We start from the raw sequence: 17287 nt of genomic DNA on the forward strand, positions 1-17287 counted from the left end.
ATTTTTATTATATAATATATTGTAATTATATTATAATATTAAAGGGTAATTATGAAAAAAATGAAGAAAAAAGCTTGAAATAACTATTATTCTCATGTGATGAAGGAATGATGATTCACTCAAAATGGATAAATGACCATTATTTTCTTATAAATCCAACTAAATATCATACTTGCATTTTATTCAATTCATATTATAATATTTTTATTATATAATATATTGTAATTATATTATAATATTAAAGGGTAATTATGAAAAAAATGAAGAAAAAAGCTTGAAATAACTATTATTCTCATGTGATGAAGGAATGATGATTCACTCAAAATGGATAAATGACCATTATTTTCTTATAAATCCAACTAAATATCATACTTGCATTTTATTCAATTCTATTCATTTCTTTTCCACCTAACCAAACGCTCCCTGAAGGTAATCGATAATCGGACCAACGCGGTGGAAGTGACTCGAACTCATACTTCTTGCAAGTAAATGAGCACCCAACTAACCTAGATGAGGTACGTTGGCGAATGATGATTTATTGTGGTGTTCATATTACGTTCTTGGTGTGTTATAGAAGACGGATGCCTCTAGTTTTTATTTTTGCACTTGCTTACTTAGAGCATCTCTAATGTAATGTTATAATTAATGTGTCAATTGTAAATTTAACATTTTAGTGTAACAAATACTTTCTAATGCAATGTTATTTGTTGTGTTAAATTTCTCATATGCTATATTTGGTGGTAAATTTCTCACTAAGTATATCATATGAAAAATTTGATATTTGATTATTATTAGTTGAAATGTATATTTTTTCCATGTAATCAATGCAACTTTTATATTTTTTAATTATTTTAAAAATAAATGTTTATTTTTACAAAAACATAATATACTTTTAAGATGTTTTCAAATAGCAGAAGGCACCAAAACGATATTGTAGCTTTCTTTAATAATCAACACATGGAAGGACGAAATTTGTACACGATGATAGATTGGAGTTAATTTTGAAACTTTTTGAATGTCTGGAATCAAAATGGAATTCAATGTAAAGTTTAAGGACCATATTTTAGTTTAATCCTAATTTGATCTAAGGATTAATCTCATGCAAACGTAGAGGCATTTTAAGTTTTCTCCTTGAACTTTAAAATTTTTACTTTATCCTTTAATTTTGGATTAATCCACTTATCTTTTGTTAGAATTTTTGTTAAAAATAGACAGAAAAAAGATGGTTAAGTGCAGTGATGCTGTCTTTTTCTATTTATTTTTAACAAAAATCTAATAGTAAGACCACATGAGCGCATCACTCACATTTTTTAGTGTGTTTTTAACTGCAATTTTAATAAAAATTATTAAATCAAACTAACTTTAAATTTAAGAAGCAAAATAAGAATTTTTAAAATTTCAAACGATAGGAGAATGATGATAAAATTTGAGTGGTGCTGATTATTCTCCCCCTAATTCAATATGGCATGTTAAAATTACACATGCTCATGGGGTATTTTTTTTTTTCCCCTTTTTATACATTCCCAGAAAACTTTTGTTCTTTCTTTAATCAAATTACAAAATTATTGAAGTTTTTTTCTTTTGCTTGATTGAAAGTCATTTTTGCTGACGACATTTATATAGTATACCCTCGTTGATTTTTGAGAAATAAAAAATTTATATAAGGTCCATTTAATTCATTAATTTAAATTTTTAATTTAAATTGAGATACAACTATATGTGAAAGTTTTTTATTATAATTAAAAAATTAAATGTAATTATTTTTAAGTTTTTTTTATTATAATAAAATTTAAATTTTAAACTCAAATCATTAAAAATAAATGAGACTAATGAGACGTTTGGTTCATGGATTATAATCATGTGATTAGAATCATTTTCAATTTACGTATATTTTTTTATAAGAGAAAATACTGTAAGAAATTATAAATCATAATTCAAATTATAGTTTGAATCATTCAACCAAACATCCCTAACTTTCCAAACACATTCAAATCTCTTTAGTCCAAAAAAAAGAAAAAAAAAATTGTCAAGGAGACTAACTCAGAGTAATTTCCGCACCAACTCCAGACACGTACCGCCAACAACCTTTTTCACTCATAAGTTTTTTCCCATCTTTGCCACACCCAACAACCCTTCTCTCTGTCTATTTATAGTATGCGTGTAGCCACATTTGTTTAGCATTTTTCACATCAATGTCCTGAGACACAACAATCTCTCTCTCTCTCTCTCTCTCTCTTCTCCCTCCTTGTTAAACCCTCTTCTATTTCTTCTCCTCTTTTTCTCACAATGGCGGCAACAACTTTTACTCCACATCCGTCATGTCTGTTGGCACCCCGATCGAATTTAAATAGTTTTAGAAAAAACCAGTTGGGATTTGAGCCTAGAATCGAAGCAAATCCCATCAAACGGAGAGGATTTGGGTTTTCCGTCGGTGGTGTTGGGAAAATTAGCAGAGAAAGAGAAAGAGAGGCTTTGCAGAGGAGATTGGAGGTGAGATGTACGGCGGAGGGAATAGAGAGGGGAATGCTGGTGGGGAGGAAATCAGGAGGAGGAGGTGGAGGAGAAGTGGAGGTAAAAGTCAAAGTCAACGTTCCGGAGAGGATGAAGGTGGTGGCTATGGTGGCTTGTGTTATGTGTTTGTGTAATGCTGACAGAGTCGTCATGTCTGTTGCTGTCGTCCCATTAGCTGCCAAGCTTGGCTGGTCCAGCTCTTTCCTAGGCATCGTTCAGGTACTCTGCTAAGAACCAACTTGCAAACAAGCAATTCTCTCTCTCTCTCTTCTTGATTTTGATTTCAATTTGGATTAATCTCGTTGACGCCCCTGAGTTTTAGAGCAATTTTCAATTTGCTCTTAAATTTTTAAAACTCCAGCTTTGCCTCCATGAATTTTAAATTAGCCCCCTCACGCTTTTTTATAAGAATTTATGCTCAAATACGATAGTAAAAGTGAGAATTAAGTATGATCACGCAGTTTTTATTTATTTGCTCTTAATAGAAATTTAAATTACAAAATTATGTGACTGCATCACATCTGTTTTTACTAGAAATTCTAATAGAAAGGATTAAGTAGGAAGAATTTAAAATTTAAAGAGTAAAATGAGAATTTTTAAAATTTAAGAACAAATGGAGAATAATCTGAAAATTTAGGGACCAGTCAGAATAATATTTTATGTGTAAATTTTTGAATAATTAGATCTTGGATTTTTGTTGCATTTGTATCTGTTGAGACTTCAGAATGTGAAAAGTACGATTCCTTATGATCTTGTTTTAAACAGATTTTTATTTTTCTCTTAGTTTTGTATATATATATATATATATATATTATATTTTTCATTCGATATGGGATTTCATCCGTAACCTCCCAAATCTAAAGCTCCAACCCATCCTACCTTATCGGTGATCGGTTTTTTTATAATCTTTTTATTTTTATTTTTAAGTGAATTTGACCGATTCTAAAATCCATAAACATAAACCAGTAAAGATAATCTTAGCGTAGAAAAAAGGTTTTTTTGTAACCTTTCAAAGGTTGCTGAATAACTTGTTTTTCTCAAAAGTTGTCACGTGTAAAAACTGTGGGGAGAATCCTTCGGTATGGTGTGAAGAAATATCCCGTGAGAAAGAATTTTTTCTAACCGTCACATTTTTATGTGTTACGTGTTATCTTAAATCGTCATATTTTTCTTAATTTTATATGTGATTCGGATTGTATTATGCTAGCGCGGTCTTTTTCTTAGTACTGTTTGACCAAAAAGAATATCACAATTAAAATTTCAACCAATCAATCGTATAGAATTGTGTAGCCATGTGTATAGTATGATTTTAAAGGATGGCATGTGAATTTTTGATTTATTAGTGTCGCATGGTTTTTGCTCTTTCTTTCTTTTAACATTTTCTTTTTTCTTACGGCATGTGGTTAGTTGTCATATTCAGGTTTTGTTGTTTTGGTTCCTTGTTAGAATAGAAGTGGTGCTTATTGAGAAAGTGCAAATGAAATTGGTAAAGAAAATTGACCATAGGAAGAAAGAAAATGGAAAGTAAGAGTAAAGGGGGTTGTTGTAATGTGAACTTGTGCGTGGTGGCAGTTGAGAATTTTAGGGTTGTCGATTCGCCGCTTCAAGTCATGAATCTGAGCTGTTGGTCCCCATGGAATTAATACTGACCCCATGACCCCACAATTCTTAAAAGAGGATATTAACTTTTCTCAAATCTTCCAACCTCCAAAAAAAAAAAAAAAAAATCACTTTTCTTGACAGTAAAGTAAAGACCAGAGCAAGCAATTCTGGTGGGACCCAGATCTCTTGGCCAGAAATTTTCCATGTGCGCGCAAAATTATTTGAGCTCCACATCTCTTGGCTAGAAATTTTCCATTTTCACTATTATGGTGTAAAACTCAAACCCAAGTTCTGATCAAATTAATGCAAGTTAGCACTTTCTACTAAATTAAGGAACTTTTTGCGGTAGGTATGAGAAAAAAGACCCTATAGCATGACAATTTAATCGGAGTTTTTAACATTGTTATATCAGATTAAGAAAAGTATGACAATTTAACAGAAATTGATATAAATCTAACGGTTCAGAAGAGTAGAATTTTCCTTAAATTAAAATGAGAAACTTGTTTCCATACAATCATAATTTGTTTTAGGTTATATCAAATATGAAATAATATTGCATGCAAAAGTAGATGCTTGCTTAATATGTACACATGAAAAGATGCATAAAATCAGATGTGATTACGCGGAACCGATTAGTTCTGGTAGCATGACAACTTTGTAAGATTGCATTACTTCCTAGCAAACCAAAATGATTTTTTTTTTTTTTACATTTTTATTTGTGTTCATCGACTCGATTTTATGCTGACAATTTAAATGTGGATTGATCCATTTTGCAGTCATCGTTTCTGTGGGGATACATATTCTCTTCGGTGATTGGAGGGGCATTAGCGGACAGATATGGAGGAAAGAGAGTGATGGCATGGGGTGTTGCTTTTTGGTCTTTGGCTACTCTCCTAACTCCATGGGCTGCCAACCACTCGACAGCGAGCCTCTTGGCTGTTCGCGCCTTCTTTGGACTCGCTGAAGGTGTAGCCATGCCCTGCATGAGCACCCTCTTGTCCAGGTAATTCTTCATTAATTGTTTCCTTAGACTATTGGAATACAACTGGCTGTTATTGAACTAGGATCCTCTGTCAAATTTTGGTATCTTATTTAGGTCCAACCAATATTGAAATGCTCATTTAAATGTCAAAAAGATAACGACCATTCATATACTAGTTGACAACATAACGAGGCACCAAAGTCATTAACAGAGTCGTCTTGACACCACTTGGCTTCCATCAATTCTCTTATGCCTAGGCACTGAAGGGGAAAAGATGTTTATCTGTATCTTACATCACAATTTGACAAGGATTTTGGGTTGTCCTGCATAAGTTGGAATTTCGAGCCTAGCTTTCTTTTTGGAAAGAATTGTACATCGATCCTTGAACCTTGAGACTTGGAGCTAGATAAATGTCTCTTTGGAGTAACTTGCCTGGCTCATGAGCCAGCCATTTTTAGTGGGGAAGATGTTTGGAATATAGTAGGGAATAAGATAGAAAGAGAATAGGAGGAGAAAGAGAGAAATAAGAATAGAAGAAGAATTAGAGAAAAGGAGAGCAAGACTTTAGAATTTAGAGAGAATAAAATGAAAAATAGAGAGGAACTCTGAATGTTCAACGCCATTAATGAAGCCTGAATTGAAATTGCAATATTTAGCCCTATTTATAGGGAAGGAAAAAAAAAGAGAAACTAACAAATAGCAAAAGCTATCCAATTAAGAGAATAGGAGAAGAAAGAGAGAAATACGAATAGAAGAAGAATTAGGGGAAAGGAGGGCAAGAGTTCAGACTTCAGAGATAGAGTAAAATGAAAAATAGAGTTGAAATCTGAATGTTCAACATCATTAATCAAGTCTGAATTGAAATTGCAATATTTAGCCCTATTTATAGGGAAGAAAAAAAGAAAAGAGAAATAACAAAAAACTATCTAAAAAGAAAAGAGAAATAACAAATAACAAAAAACTATCTAACTATCAGTAAATGGAACTTAACAAAATAGTTTTGGCCCTTGAGAAACTTAATTAAACTATGTCAAAATATTAAGAAAAATAATACTCTATTCTTGTTCCACCTCATCATGTATATGATAAGGAACCAGTGGTTTAGATAAGTAGATGTGTTACTTTGATGATTTTGCAGGTGGTTTCCAAGCCAAGAGAGAGCGAGTGCTATTGGCATTTCTATGGCAGGATTTCATCTCGGCAATGTCGTCGGGTTACTACTAACTCCAATAATGCTGTCATCAATGGGAATTTCTGGCCCATTCACTCTTTTCTCTTCTATTGGGATGCTCTGGTTGACAACATGGGCATTTAAAGTCTCAAATGATCCAAGAGAGAGCCGTTTTATTAGCCAATCAGAGCTCCGGTTAATCCAAGCCGGGAAAACTGATTCCCCAGTAAAGAGCAACAAATTCCCAACTCTATGGTTTCTTTTATCAAAGTTACCAACATGGGCTATTATTTTTGCCAATATAACCAACAATTGGGTGAGTTTTCTCTTTATTGATTGCTTGGATTACTATCAACTTCTAAAAGTTGTGATTTTAGGTTTGAATCTTCTCTTAAAGGCGGTCTATATTGCAGGGTTACTTCGTTCTTCTCTCATGGATGCCTGTTTATTTCAAGACTGTAAGTAAATGTCATCTTCTTTTCATCTTGGTTAATAGTAAACCATTTATTGCAACAGTATTTAGCTTTATAATATTCCTTCTATCTCTCTCCTCGGCAAAATACAGGTATTTAATGTGAACTTGAAGCAAGCAGCATGGTTTAGTGCTGTTCCATGGGGAACAATGGCGGTTTCTGGCTACATTGCAGGTGCAACATCAGATTACTTAATCTCGAAAGGCTACTCATTGACATTAGTTCGAAAAATCATGCAGGTAAACTCTTGGAAGTTCCATTCGTTAGTAAGAACTTACTGTCAAATTAGGTGTCCAGTGCCTGATGATATTATAGGTGTGGATTGATGGGTATATTTAATGAAGAAAAAAGTGCATAAGATAATGAAGCTACGGTGAGAAAGTGGAAGATCTCCGGTGGAGAAAAACGGACATTTTTTGGCTGAGGGCGGATCTCTTTCTTTTCTCTTTTCTAATTTTACAAAACCATTTTTTTAGACTTGATTGAGGTTTTCCTATAGACCAGATAGGTGTCTTCAAAAAGAGCAGTTAAAATATAGTTTACAATTCAGCTGATTTACACACATTTGTGTGTTTGTAATATTCACTAAGCTGACATAATAATACATGTGAATCTAACAGTCCATTGGTTTCATCGGGCCTGGAGTGGCATTGCTCTGCTTGAATTATGCAAAAACACCGGTGGTCGCTGCTGTACTCATGACAATAGCCTTAAGCTTAAGCTCTTTCAGCCAAGCTGGCTTTCTCCTCAATATGCAAGTAAGTAAACATCCAGTCATCAAAAATTCCATTTTTTTTTAAACCTAGATATGTTACTTTGATTTTCATGTATGTGCGTTCACCAACCATTTTCGCCTCGAGTTCAATAACGCTTACACATTTTCACTTTCCTTCATTTTTGATTCAGGACATTGCTCCTCAGTATGCCGGATATCTCCACGGTATGTTCTTGTAGCGTGTCTATCTGTCTCCTAAATGAGGACATTGCTTATTATGATTCATTCTTAGAACTGCGAGGCTAATTACTGTCTCAATTAACAGGGATTTCGAATTCAGCTGGAACATTAGCAGCGATAGTCAGCACCGTAGGAACTGGTTATTTCGTACAGTGGTTGGGGTCTTTTCAGGCATTCTTATCTGTCACCGCAGTTCTATATTTTGTAACAGCCATATTTTGGAACCTATTTGCTACTGGAGAGCGCGTCTTCTATGATTGAAATGGCTAACATTTGAAACCACTGAATTCGACAACAGATATCTTCTAGGATAGATAAGATAGGATGAGCATGAATTGTTCAATGGATTCGAAATTTTTGTTTATTTATTCTTTTGCGTGTGCGTGACCGTAAGTCTTGTATTTGGTCTGCGCACCAAGCAAGAACGTCAGTACCTCTACATGCTCCATCCTTGCCTTTTGTTGTTTGTCGTTTCCTCTAACTGTATATATGTTAATGTATTTGTCAAATCCAGCTTAAACGAGTAGGTATAAATTATATGTCAAATTCAGTTGTAAGAAAACATGCAGCAGTAGTATAAACTTGTTAACATAAATTCAATCCTCATTTAACTTCGCAATGATGAAATTCACATTTTTGCAGCCAAAAAGAACTTTTGTTCAAACATTTAGTATTTGTTATTTTCACACACAAACTGTAAGTTATTGAAGAAAATTTTCACCTCCCGCCATCTTTCTACGTTCAGTAATACATATGACCCTAGGACATGGATAATGAAAATGCTGAGTTACGTACTTGTTAGTTTAGGAGGCAGATCGAACTGCAAGAGAGACGGGGATGACCAGGTTGGGCGGCGACGCAACAAGATGAGTCTAATGACTAAGAAAACGATGGGGAAGAAACGGTTTTGGAATAGAAATGCTTCATTGTTTTTGGTACTACACTGTAAGCATTTGATGGAGAGAGAACCTCCATTTTTTATTGGTTGCAAAATTTTATGGATTTTGGAAGGAAATTGGTGTTTTCAATTAGAAAGAAAATTGTTTTTCTCAACTGGAAAACAGTAATCTCAAGCCCGGCTCCGTCTACATGCGACCACTGCCATTGCAATTTGACCTGGATTTTGGGGAAGAAACACCAGCAGCATTAGATGGAAGTGGGAAATTGATTTACTTTTTTCAGTTTGTTTTCCTTAACTTTGGAATTCTTAGAGCCCATTTACCAAACAGGTTCAAGTAGTTTGAACCAAAAAGTTCAATTCATCCCGCGTTTGGCAAATATTTTTTGACGGTTGGTTCAAACTATTGATTTGATGTTTAAACTAAAAAAACCTAAGGATTACGAGTTTATACTCCGCCATTTGTTTTCAATGTTTTGAACTAAAGACTCTGTCAGGGTTTGGTAGATTCAGAGAGTATGACGTGTTGAGAGTATGCACGTGTAAGCACTTGGTTCGTTGGTGGCAGTTCTAATGTGATCAAGATACTTAACGGGTTTTCGAAATTGATAACGATGATAAACTTCTGACAAAAATGTGAGGTCGGCTAGGCCTAAATTAGGCCTAAGAACACACATTCTAGGGCTCTCTTTGTTGCTAAATGACAAGAATACCCCTGAAAAAGTGTTAGGATAGCACATACGGGATCTCGTAAGTGAAGAATGTTTGGATAAACGATTAAATAGTTAATAAAGAGGTGACTCGAAGAGTTGGATAAGACTTAAGATGAAGCGATGCTCCAAGGGTAGTTGTAGGCTGCTTTGGAGGCTTTAAGTATGAAGACTTGTAGTTTGGATAAGGTTCTAATGGAGAAATATGATTATGAAAGTGGAGTAGTATGGAGCGAATGGTGCTGCTCCAAACGTGTTTGTTGATCGCACCAAGGTTGTTTTCCAGATAAGTTTTAAAGAAACTTAAAACACTCTTGAACGATCAAAGAAAATGGATTGAAATGAGTCCTTAAAGAGTTTCTGAAGAGGTCAACACTTAGAAAATGAGCAACTCTGTAAGATCTTGAAGAGAAATGAAGAAAACCACACAAAATGAGGAAGATTCAAACTAAGTGAGTACTTTTGGGACATAAGTAGTGAAGAAGTGTCTCAATTGTGGGAGAAGGTAGAGGCATTTAGACAGTTGCTTCATACACGTGTATGTTTTGTTTTGACAGAAGCCTGCACACCCAATACCGTTTAGAGCAAGGTCGTCAATTACCTTTCCAAGGTTGACAAAGAGATTCACCGAAAATGGAATGAAAGGCTCTAGAAACTTGCTCTTGGAGGGAGATCAACGGCACTCTGATAGAGCACTACACACACCATCCCATTTGGAGCAAATTCCCAACTAATTTTTAAGAGCTGACAAAAAGAAGTCATAAATAAAGAAAGACTTGGAGACAAAGTTTTAGATTTTGGGCTGATTTGGAGTGTTTCTAGGTCTGAAATTCTCAATGGTGCTTGACTCAACTTGTTGCTCTATTGACTTCGCTATATGGAGGTCTGATCACGTGTCATTCCTTGTCAGAGATTGTCTGTACAATAATGGCTAGGTAGCCATCACATTTGCTTTGACATCAGGTTGCAACCAACGCCAAGTTGTTCTAAATGTGCACGAGTGCTCCAAACGAGCGAACCTGTCGTGGATGAAGGTTGGAGAAAACATGCCTAACATGAAGGGTGCTCCGTTAGGCATGTTCAATAGCGAGGAAATCCTCTGGATGAGTCAAAAACGACAAGTTTTCAAACCCTTGGGCTGGCAGGAAATGTCTTAGGCATGGCACTTAGGTTTTGGGCCTTTTAAAAGGCTAAAATGAAGAATTTTGGACCTTCAAAGAGTAGAAAGAGCATTTTTAGGATTGAATTCTCCATCACTCATTCACATTTAACCCGATTAATTCTAAAAAGAAGTAATTACATAAAATGTATGCTTTTAAACATAGTTTTTAAAAATATCGGCCATTATACAATATTACATGAATGACAATTTGATTTTTGTAAGGCATATTTTTTTTCCTGTATTGCCCTTATTGGGTATTTTTGGTAATGCTCTTTATATGGTTAAATTTTATTTATTTGTAGACTGATTTTTCCTGATTGTAATTTAGATTTTTACTTTCCTTTCTTAACTTCAGTATGATTTTATGGTGTTTTTTTCCACCTTTTTTTACTCCTATCTCCGGTTCTGTGTTTCATGTTCATCTTTGGGAAGAGCAGCCATCGTATGTAGATTGATGGTTGTTGATTTGCGTTCATCACCTGGTTGCCCGGCTCTTTGCTACCCTCTGTATTTCATTGTTGCTCATCGGCTGGTAGATGCACTTTTTGTTGTTTATTTTACTGCTAATCCTTTTTGGTTTATTTGCTTGCCTTTTCATTATTGTTTGTCTTTGTTATTGTCGTTTATTTTACTTCTATTCGTTTTTGTTTATTTGCTTGCCTTTTCATTATTGTTTGTCTTTGTTATTGTCGTTTATTTTACTTCTATTCGTTTTTGTTTATTTGCTTGTGTTTATGTTATTTCTTTTGCTTGTGTTATTATTGTATGTCTTTGATATTGTTGTCTTTTTAGTGTAACTCGAATTTGGTCCAATAGCATTATCATTATAATAATGAAACAACTTATTTATAAATTCGTGTGTTGTTGTATGTTTATTGTTTGAGACATTTTGTAAAATTTTTATATTCAGTATGTTTCATAATGAAATCATCGTTAAAATAATGAAATATTTTTTGATGAGTTCATTTTCGTGTTTCTTTTTTATTATAATTTTTGTTTCATTATGAGCCGTCATAATTTTAAGAATAATTTACACTGTTGATTCCTTAACTATTTAATAGATGACACTTTGATCCCTCTTCTTTTAATTTTAACAAAACAACCCCTCAACTCTCAAGACGTCGGCAATTAAGTGCTTTCTGTCTATTTTTGTTAAGTTTTTAACAGAATGAATCATATGCAAAGCACATGATTTAATATTGGAGGGTAGTTTGGTAAAATAGCTAATAGTTTATGTTTGTTAAATGCTTAGGTAATGTTTGTTAATTTCAGATCGTGTCCTTTCAAAAAAAAAAATGTTTGTGTTCTTGTTTTCGCTTGATGATTATGGCTTTGAATTTGATAGATTAAGAAAAAAAAGTAATTTCTTGAGAAATTAAAGTTATTCCATATGAAGAGATAATAAAATTAAAGAAGAGTTTTTTATTTTTCAAAAAAAATTTAATTTTTTAGTTTGTCTCCTGCAAATATCAAAGCCCGCGGGTTTTATTTTTTATTTTTTAATAAAAAAATAAGAGTTTGAGCTTTGTTAGGGTGAGGGTATTTTAGTATTTTCACTAAAACAAAGGTCACGTGATTAATAACGTGCAAGAATCTGTTAAAAGTTTAACGAAATCTAACAGAAAGCGCTTAATTGTTTGAAAGTTGAGGAGTCATTTTTTCAAAATTAAAAGAAGAAGTACTAAAGTATCACCTACTAAAGAGTTAAATGATCAACAATGCAAATTATTGATTTTATGAATTTTTTTTTGTTTTTTCGTCCACTTAAAAAAACGTTTCTTTTGGATTTTCTACAAATTTTATTTTCATTATTCTTCAAAATAATGTTATCATTATAATAATAAAATAACTTTTTTATGAATTTGTGTATTCTTGTATATTTATTGTTTTTATAAATTTTTTATATTCAGTTTGTTTCATTAAAGTAATGAAACGTTTTTTATGAGTTCATTTTAGTGTTTCTTCCTTATTATAAATTTTGTTTCATTATGTTATGATAAAAAAAATTTACTGAAAACAAGAATTGATTTTGTACATTTTCGTGTTTTTTAGTCCACTCAAAAATACGTTTGTTCCGGTGCCTAACTCTACTGACTTTTTACAATCTTTTTATATTCAGTATGATTCATAATAATATCATCATTAAAATAATGAAATGTTTTTTTTTGAGTTTATTTTAGTGTTTCTTCTTTAATAGAAATTTTATTTCATTATGATCTGATCATCATTTTAGTGAAAATAAGTATTGATTTTATACATTTTTGTGTTTTTTCATCCACTCAAAAACCCATTTGTTTTGGTGTTTAATTTTGCCCGAATCATCTCAAACTTTATAGTAATTTTTTTCATAATTCTAGAATCATTACAATAATGAAACGATCTATTATGCGTTCATAACTACTTACATTGTTTGAGACTTGTTGCAATTTTTTTTTTTTTTTATATTTTCAGTGTGTTTTAAAATGATATCATCATTAAACTAATGGAAAGCCGATTGATGTGTACATTTTTGCGTTCTTTTCTATTATATATTCGGTTTTATAATGATATGATTATTAAATAATGAAAATATTGTTTAATTTTAGGGTGGAGTGACTCAATTTAGAGGAACTATTGAGGTTGCATACTTTTAAGGCTGAGATTTTTAAAAATATTTGGTGGATTTTCCTTCTTTTTCATAAAGAAACTTTCCCTTTCTTAAAATAATTAGATTATATTTTATTAAGTGCAATAATTTGACTTTTGTATTTTAAACTTCGAATGTTTTATATTCATATTTTGTTTAATTTTCTTTCCTATTTTGTTGTTTCATTATTTTATTTATTATATGAGGATAGAAATGTCTTTATATGTATGATAGTAGATAGTAGATAGTTTTGTAAATAAACAAGAAAGTAGGCATTTTTTAAAACAATGTACTCATAATTGGCATGTATCTAAATAACCCATCTTGCCAAAGTCACGACCTATGAGAGTTCCCCAAGCGTGGCTTGGGTCAACAGAAAGAGCCCAATTTCGTCATATGATGAAACTGTTTTGCAAGTACCCTTAAAGAAGCCTGGTATAAAGTCAGGTATCAATATATTCGAATCACCATTTTCAAACTTGCCATTTCAAACCATAAAAGTTCAAGCCACCACTTTTTAAACTTATATAACAAACGGGCCCTTAATTTATTTTTAAATGGCATTTAGATTTTTCTATTAGTCAAAGGTAGGGATTAAGCCTAAATTTAAAATATAAAAGTAGAAATGTGTAACAGTCTAAGGGCCTTAGACTTATTTTCAAACTTTCCCCAAAGTTATTTTTGGCTTTCTTGGTGCAAAAACTATTTTTAAAAGTGTTTAGATAAGGTTTACCGGTTCAAAAGAGTTTGAATCAAAGTCACAAAATATCACTTCTAAGAAAAGCTCTTTTGAAACTCTAAAAAAAGAAAAGCTCTTTTGAATGGATTTTAAAACTTACGTGAGAGTTTCGATAAGATATTATAAAATTCATTTAAAAATTTTTATGTTTTTTTTTATATATCTTTTTAACCTATTAAGCTTTTGTTTAATGTAGTTCCAAACACACACTAAAAGACAATTAGTTTTACTTCTCTTCTTCCCTAAAACTTTATTTATTTTTTATCATTTTGGTTCTCTTTTAAATTTTATATTAAAAATTTATAAGTTTTTAATTGTGTCTTATTTCTAAATCTTTATTTTAGGAAAAATTTATTGTGACGTGCATTTCCCACGTCTATGCCTTATTTATAATTTATAATTTGATTTTGTTGGATAATTTTAAAATGCGATTTTTTTCTTTTACCACTATTAACATAATTTCTTTTATATGTACCCATGCCTTTTATTTTTATTTTTTTATTTTCATTTTGTCAAAAATTCTCTACAATCTTTTTTAATGTACTTCTTTTAATTTTTTTCACCCAATGTTCTCATCGAAATATATTTTTTCAAATTACTTTTATTTAATTTTTCTTGGTTATCCTTATTATTTTAATAGTAATACTGATGAGATATTTGTGTTAGTTGTGTATTAACTATCATAGATCTTTTTTTTAGTATTACTAAGATCTTTATTATTAAATGAATTAAAAATGATAATAATGCTATAATCAAAACTTATGCAGTATGTCGAGTTTAAGAAGTATGTGTGTGTGTCTATATAAATATATATATATATATATATATATATAGAGTGCGAGAGAGAGGGATGCAACTCATTAAGGGCCCGTTTAGTTCGCTGATTCGAGTTTTTAATTCGGATTGAGATGTGACTTTATATGAGAATTTTTTACTGTAGTAAAAAAATTAGATATGACTGTTTTTGAGAGCTTTTTACTGTAACAAAACTCGAATTGATAAAGTGAATGGGGCCTAACTATTATTTGGAGCAAGAAAATTAATGTAGATGCAGCAGTGGGACGAGATGAGAGTTTTATTGTTCTTGGGCTTGTTATTCGTAACGAGGAGGGAGTGGTGTTAATGGCTGCTTCTAAACGAATTGAAGGAAGGTTTTCTCCATATGTTGCAGAGTGCTTGGCTATTCGAGAGGGGATCTACTTTGCTCTGAAAAGAGGTTTCCATAACTGGGTGCTTGAGTCAGACGCAAACAATGTTATTCGGATGATTCAACTTAGGGGTTATTCTTTTGTATTTTTGCGTCAGGTGATTTGAGTGATGATTTTGAATTGAGTTTGAGTTATAATTTGAGTTAAAATTATAACTTATATTTATGTTTAGATGTGCACATTTGAGTTATAATTTGAATTGAGAATCTTTTTGAGTTTGTATTTAGATGGGTCAAAACTTAAATTTATATTTATATAATATTTTAATAAAAACTTAATGGTAATGAAAAATTTTAATACGATATATGCGTGGGGTTTTATTCGTCTTTTTGTTGTAAATGCATAGAAAAAAATCATCTCAATCAGAATTAAAATAAAAAAGTTATGACATTTTTAAAAATAGAAAAAATATTGTTCATTAATTTGAATTTGAGTTTCTGAACTCGAGTTGAAGGAGAAATTTGAACTCGAGTTCAAATTCAAGTTCAAACTCGAATTTAAACTTAAATTTTACAAAAGAATATGAATTTAAATAAAATTGTAACTCGAGTTCAAACAAAAGAACAACCTCTTAAAGTTTCAAAATCTACCATCATTAGTGATATAAAATCTAATTTAAATTTAACATATTGTGGTTTTGTTTGTTATGTATCCCGTTCAAGAAATTATGTAGCCCACATATTAATATTTTTTGTGTTTTTTAATTTATCTCATAAGTTGTGATTAAATTGTAATTTGAGATTTATCAGTTATTTTGTCCAAACCAATTTAGTTTTTATAGAATAAAATGCTGCTTTTCACTTAAAAAAAGAGAAAAAAGAAAAGGATGCTTGAGCAGACACATATGGGCCAAAATTGGTGAAAAAAAATAAAAAATAAAAGAATAAAAGAGCCACTAAAAGTTAGGGATACACAACGCGTACTTCCTTTTGACGTATTCACCAATCACTTGTTACCGTTTGCACTTCGTATCCAATGGTAGCCAATTAGAAAACGACAACACCAATCAGCAATTGAAAATTAATTAGCAAAAAAATCAGGAATAGAAAATTCTTCAAGGTAAACCCCAAGATATCACAGGATCCAATGCACATATATTCTGTGTTCTCTTCTCTGCTTATTCTGCTCTGAGAGTGACAACCAAGTGATAAAACGTGGAGCCAATAGAATACTGAGACGATTCATTATTTAAGGGCATGGTCCAATTGGGAGATTCCATGTAATTTCTTCTGAAAACAACGAGATAATTGAAAAAAAAAAAATGGTTTTCATTGTATTAAAAACGAGTTTATTTTTTTCCTGATGAAGGAAAATAAAGGTCTGAACCCAAAAGTCATTTTCTCTCTAAAACAGACACACGCATATATTTATTTCCAAGTGTCTTGGTTCGAAAATTTGGTATTTATGAATTATATATAGTAATCCAAAAAATAGTGAAGGCAATGAATCAATGATGAGTTCAAAGCAAACTGTTGTGGACGAGACCGTTAACCAACCTTTGGTTTTTCCACACACACATTCTTAAGAGAGTTACCGTCCATCCTTCGAAGTCTTTAAAAGTAAAAAAAAAAAAAAAAAAAAGCAATATTATTCCCCTTCTCACATATTTCGTATATTTTGATTGTGAAAACAAACAAAGAAACAACATCGCCAAAAACGGTTGTGTAAAATAATTCTCTAGATGATTCTTTCGGTCAACTAAGGAACAATTCTTTGGAAATTGGAATCGGTTCGATGATATCGGTGACACTCGGGAAGTTGACATGGCTCAAAACAAACCTTCAATTCCTTGATGTTTAGCAAAAACCCAGATTGCGAATTCGGTTTTATATCAAGATTTCTGATTTGGGTATTGAATTTCGGCGATACCCAGAAGCTGATACAGCTCGCAACCTTCAATTCCTAGATGATTGGCAAAAACCCAGATTTTAGTTTTTGAATTCGTCAAGACTTCTGATTTGGATTTTGAGAGAGTCAAAAGTAACCGCTTTTCTGAACTGGGTCGTTCTTTGTTTGTTTCTCTCGAATGGGAGATATGAATTTCAGAAGCTTGGATGAGTTCTGGGCCTTTTATGTGACCCAACACTCCAAACCAGCGACACGGCGCTGGCATTTCGTGGCCACACTAAGCAGTATCTTCTTCTTGATATGTTCAATGTTGTTCAAGTGGTGGTTCTTATTGTGTGTGCCTTTCTCTGGCTATGGATTAGCCTGGTACAGCCATTTCTTCATAGAAGGCAACATTCCTGC

General features: G+C 32.1%; 2 protein-coding genes across 2 annotated transcripts in view; both read left to right on the plus strand.

Annotated features, from left to right (window-relative positions):
• The first annotated feature begins 2084 nt into the window (after positions 1 to 2084).
• On the plus strand, positions 2085 to 8217 carry LOC21406366 (probable anion transporter 3, chloroplastic). Its single transcript, XM_010103516.2, has 8 exons — positions 2085 to 2730; positions 4890 to 5116; positions 6234 to 6582; positions 6680 to 6724; positions 6832 to 6978; positions 7360 to 7497; positions 7646 to 7679; positions 7780 to 8217. Exons 1-8 carry the CDS (start codon positions 2287 to 2289, stop codon positions 7953 to 7955), a joined length of 1560 nt encoding a protein of 519 aa, XP_010101818.1. The 5' UTR covers positions 2085 to 2286; the 3' UTR covers positions 7956 to 8217.
• An 8141-nt stretch (positions 8218 to 16358) lies between these two features.
• The window catches only part of LOC112092607, a 1082-nt gene continuing 153 nt past the window's right edge, over positions 16359 to 17287 (plus strand). Inside the window, exon 1 of the mRNA XM_024169174.1 lies at positions 16359 to 17285. Coding sequence (XP_024024942.1) covers positions 17064 to 17285 — 222 coding nt within the window. The 5' untranslated portion in view covers positions 16359 to 17063. The remainder of the gene's footprint in view (positions 17286 to 17287) is intronic.

The sequence above is a fragment of the Morus notabilis genome, unplaced genomic scaffold, assembly GCF_000414095.1.
Source record: "Morus notabilis unplaced genomic scaffold, ASM41409v2 Scaffold5, whole genome shotgun sequence".
Lineage (NCBI taxonomy): Eukaryota > Viridiplantae > Streptophyta > Magnoliopsida > Rosales > Moraceae > Morus > Morus notabilis.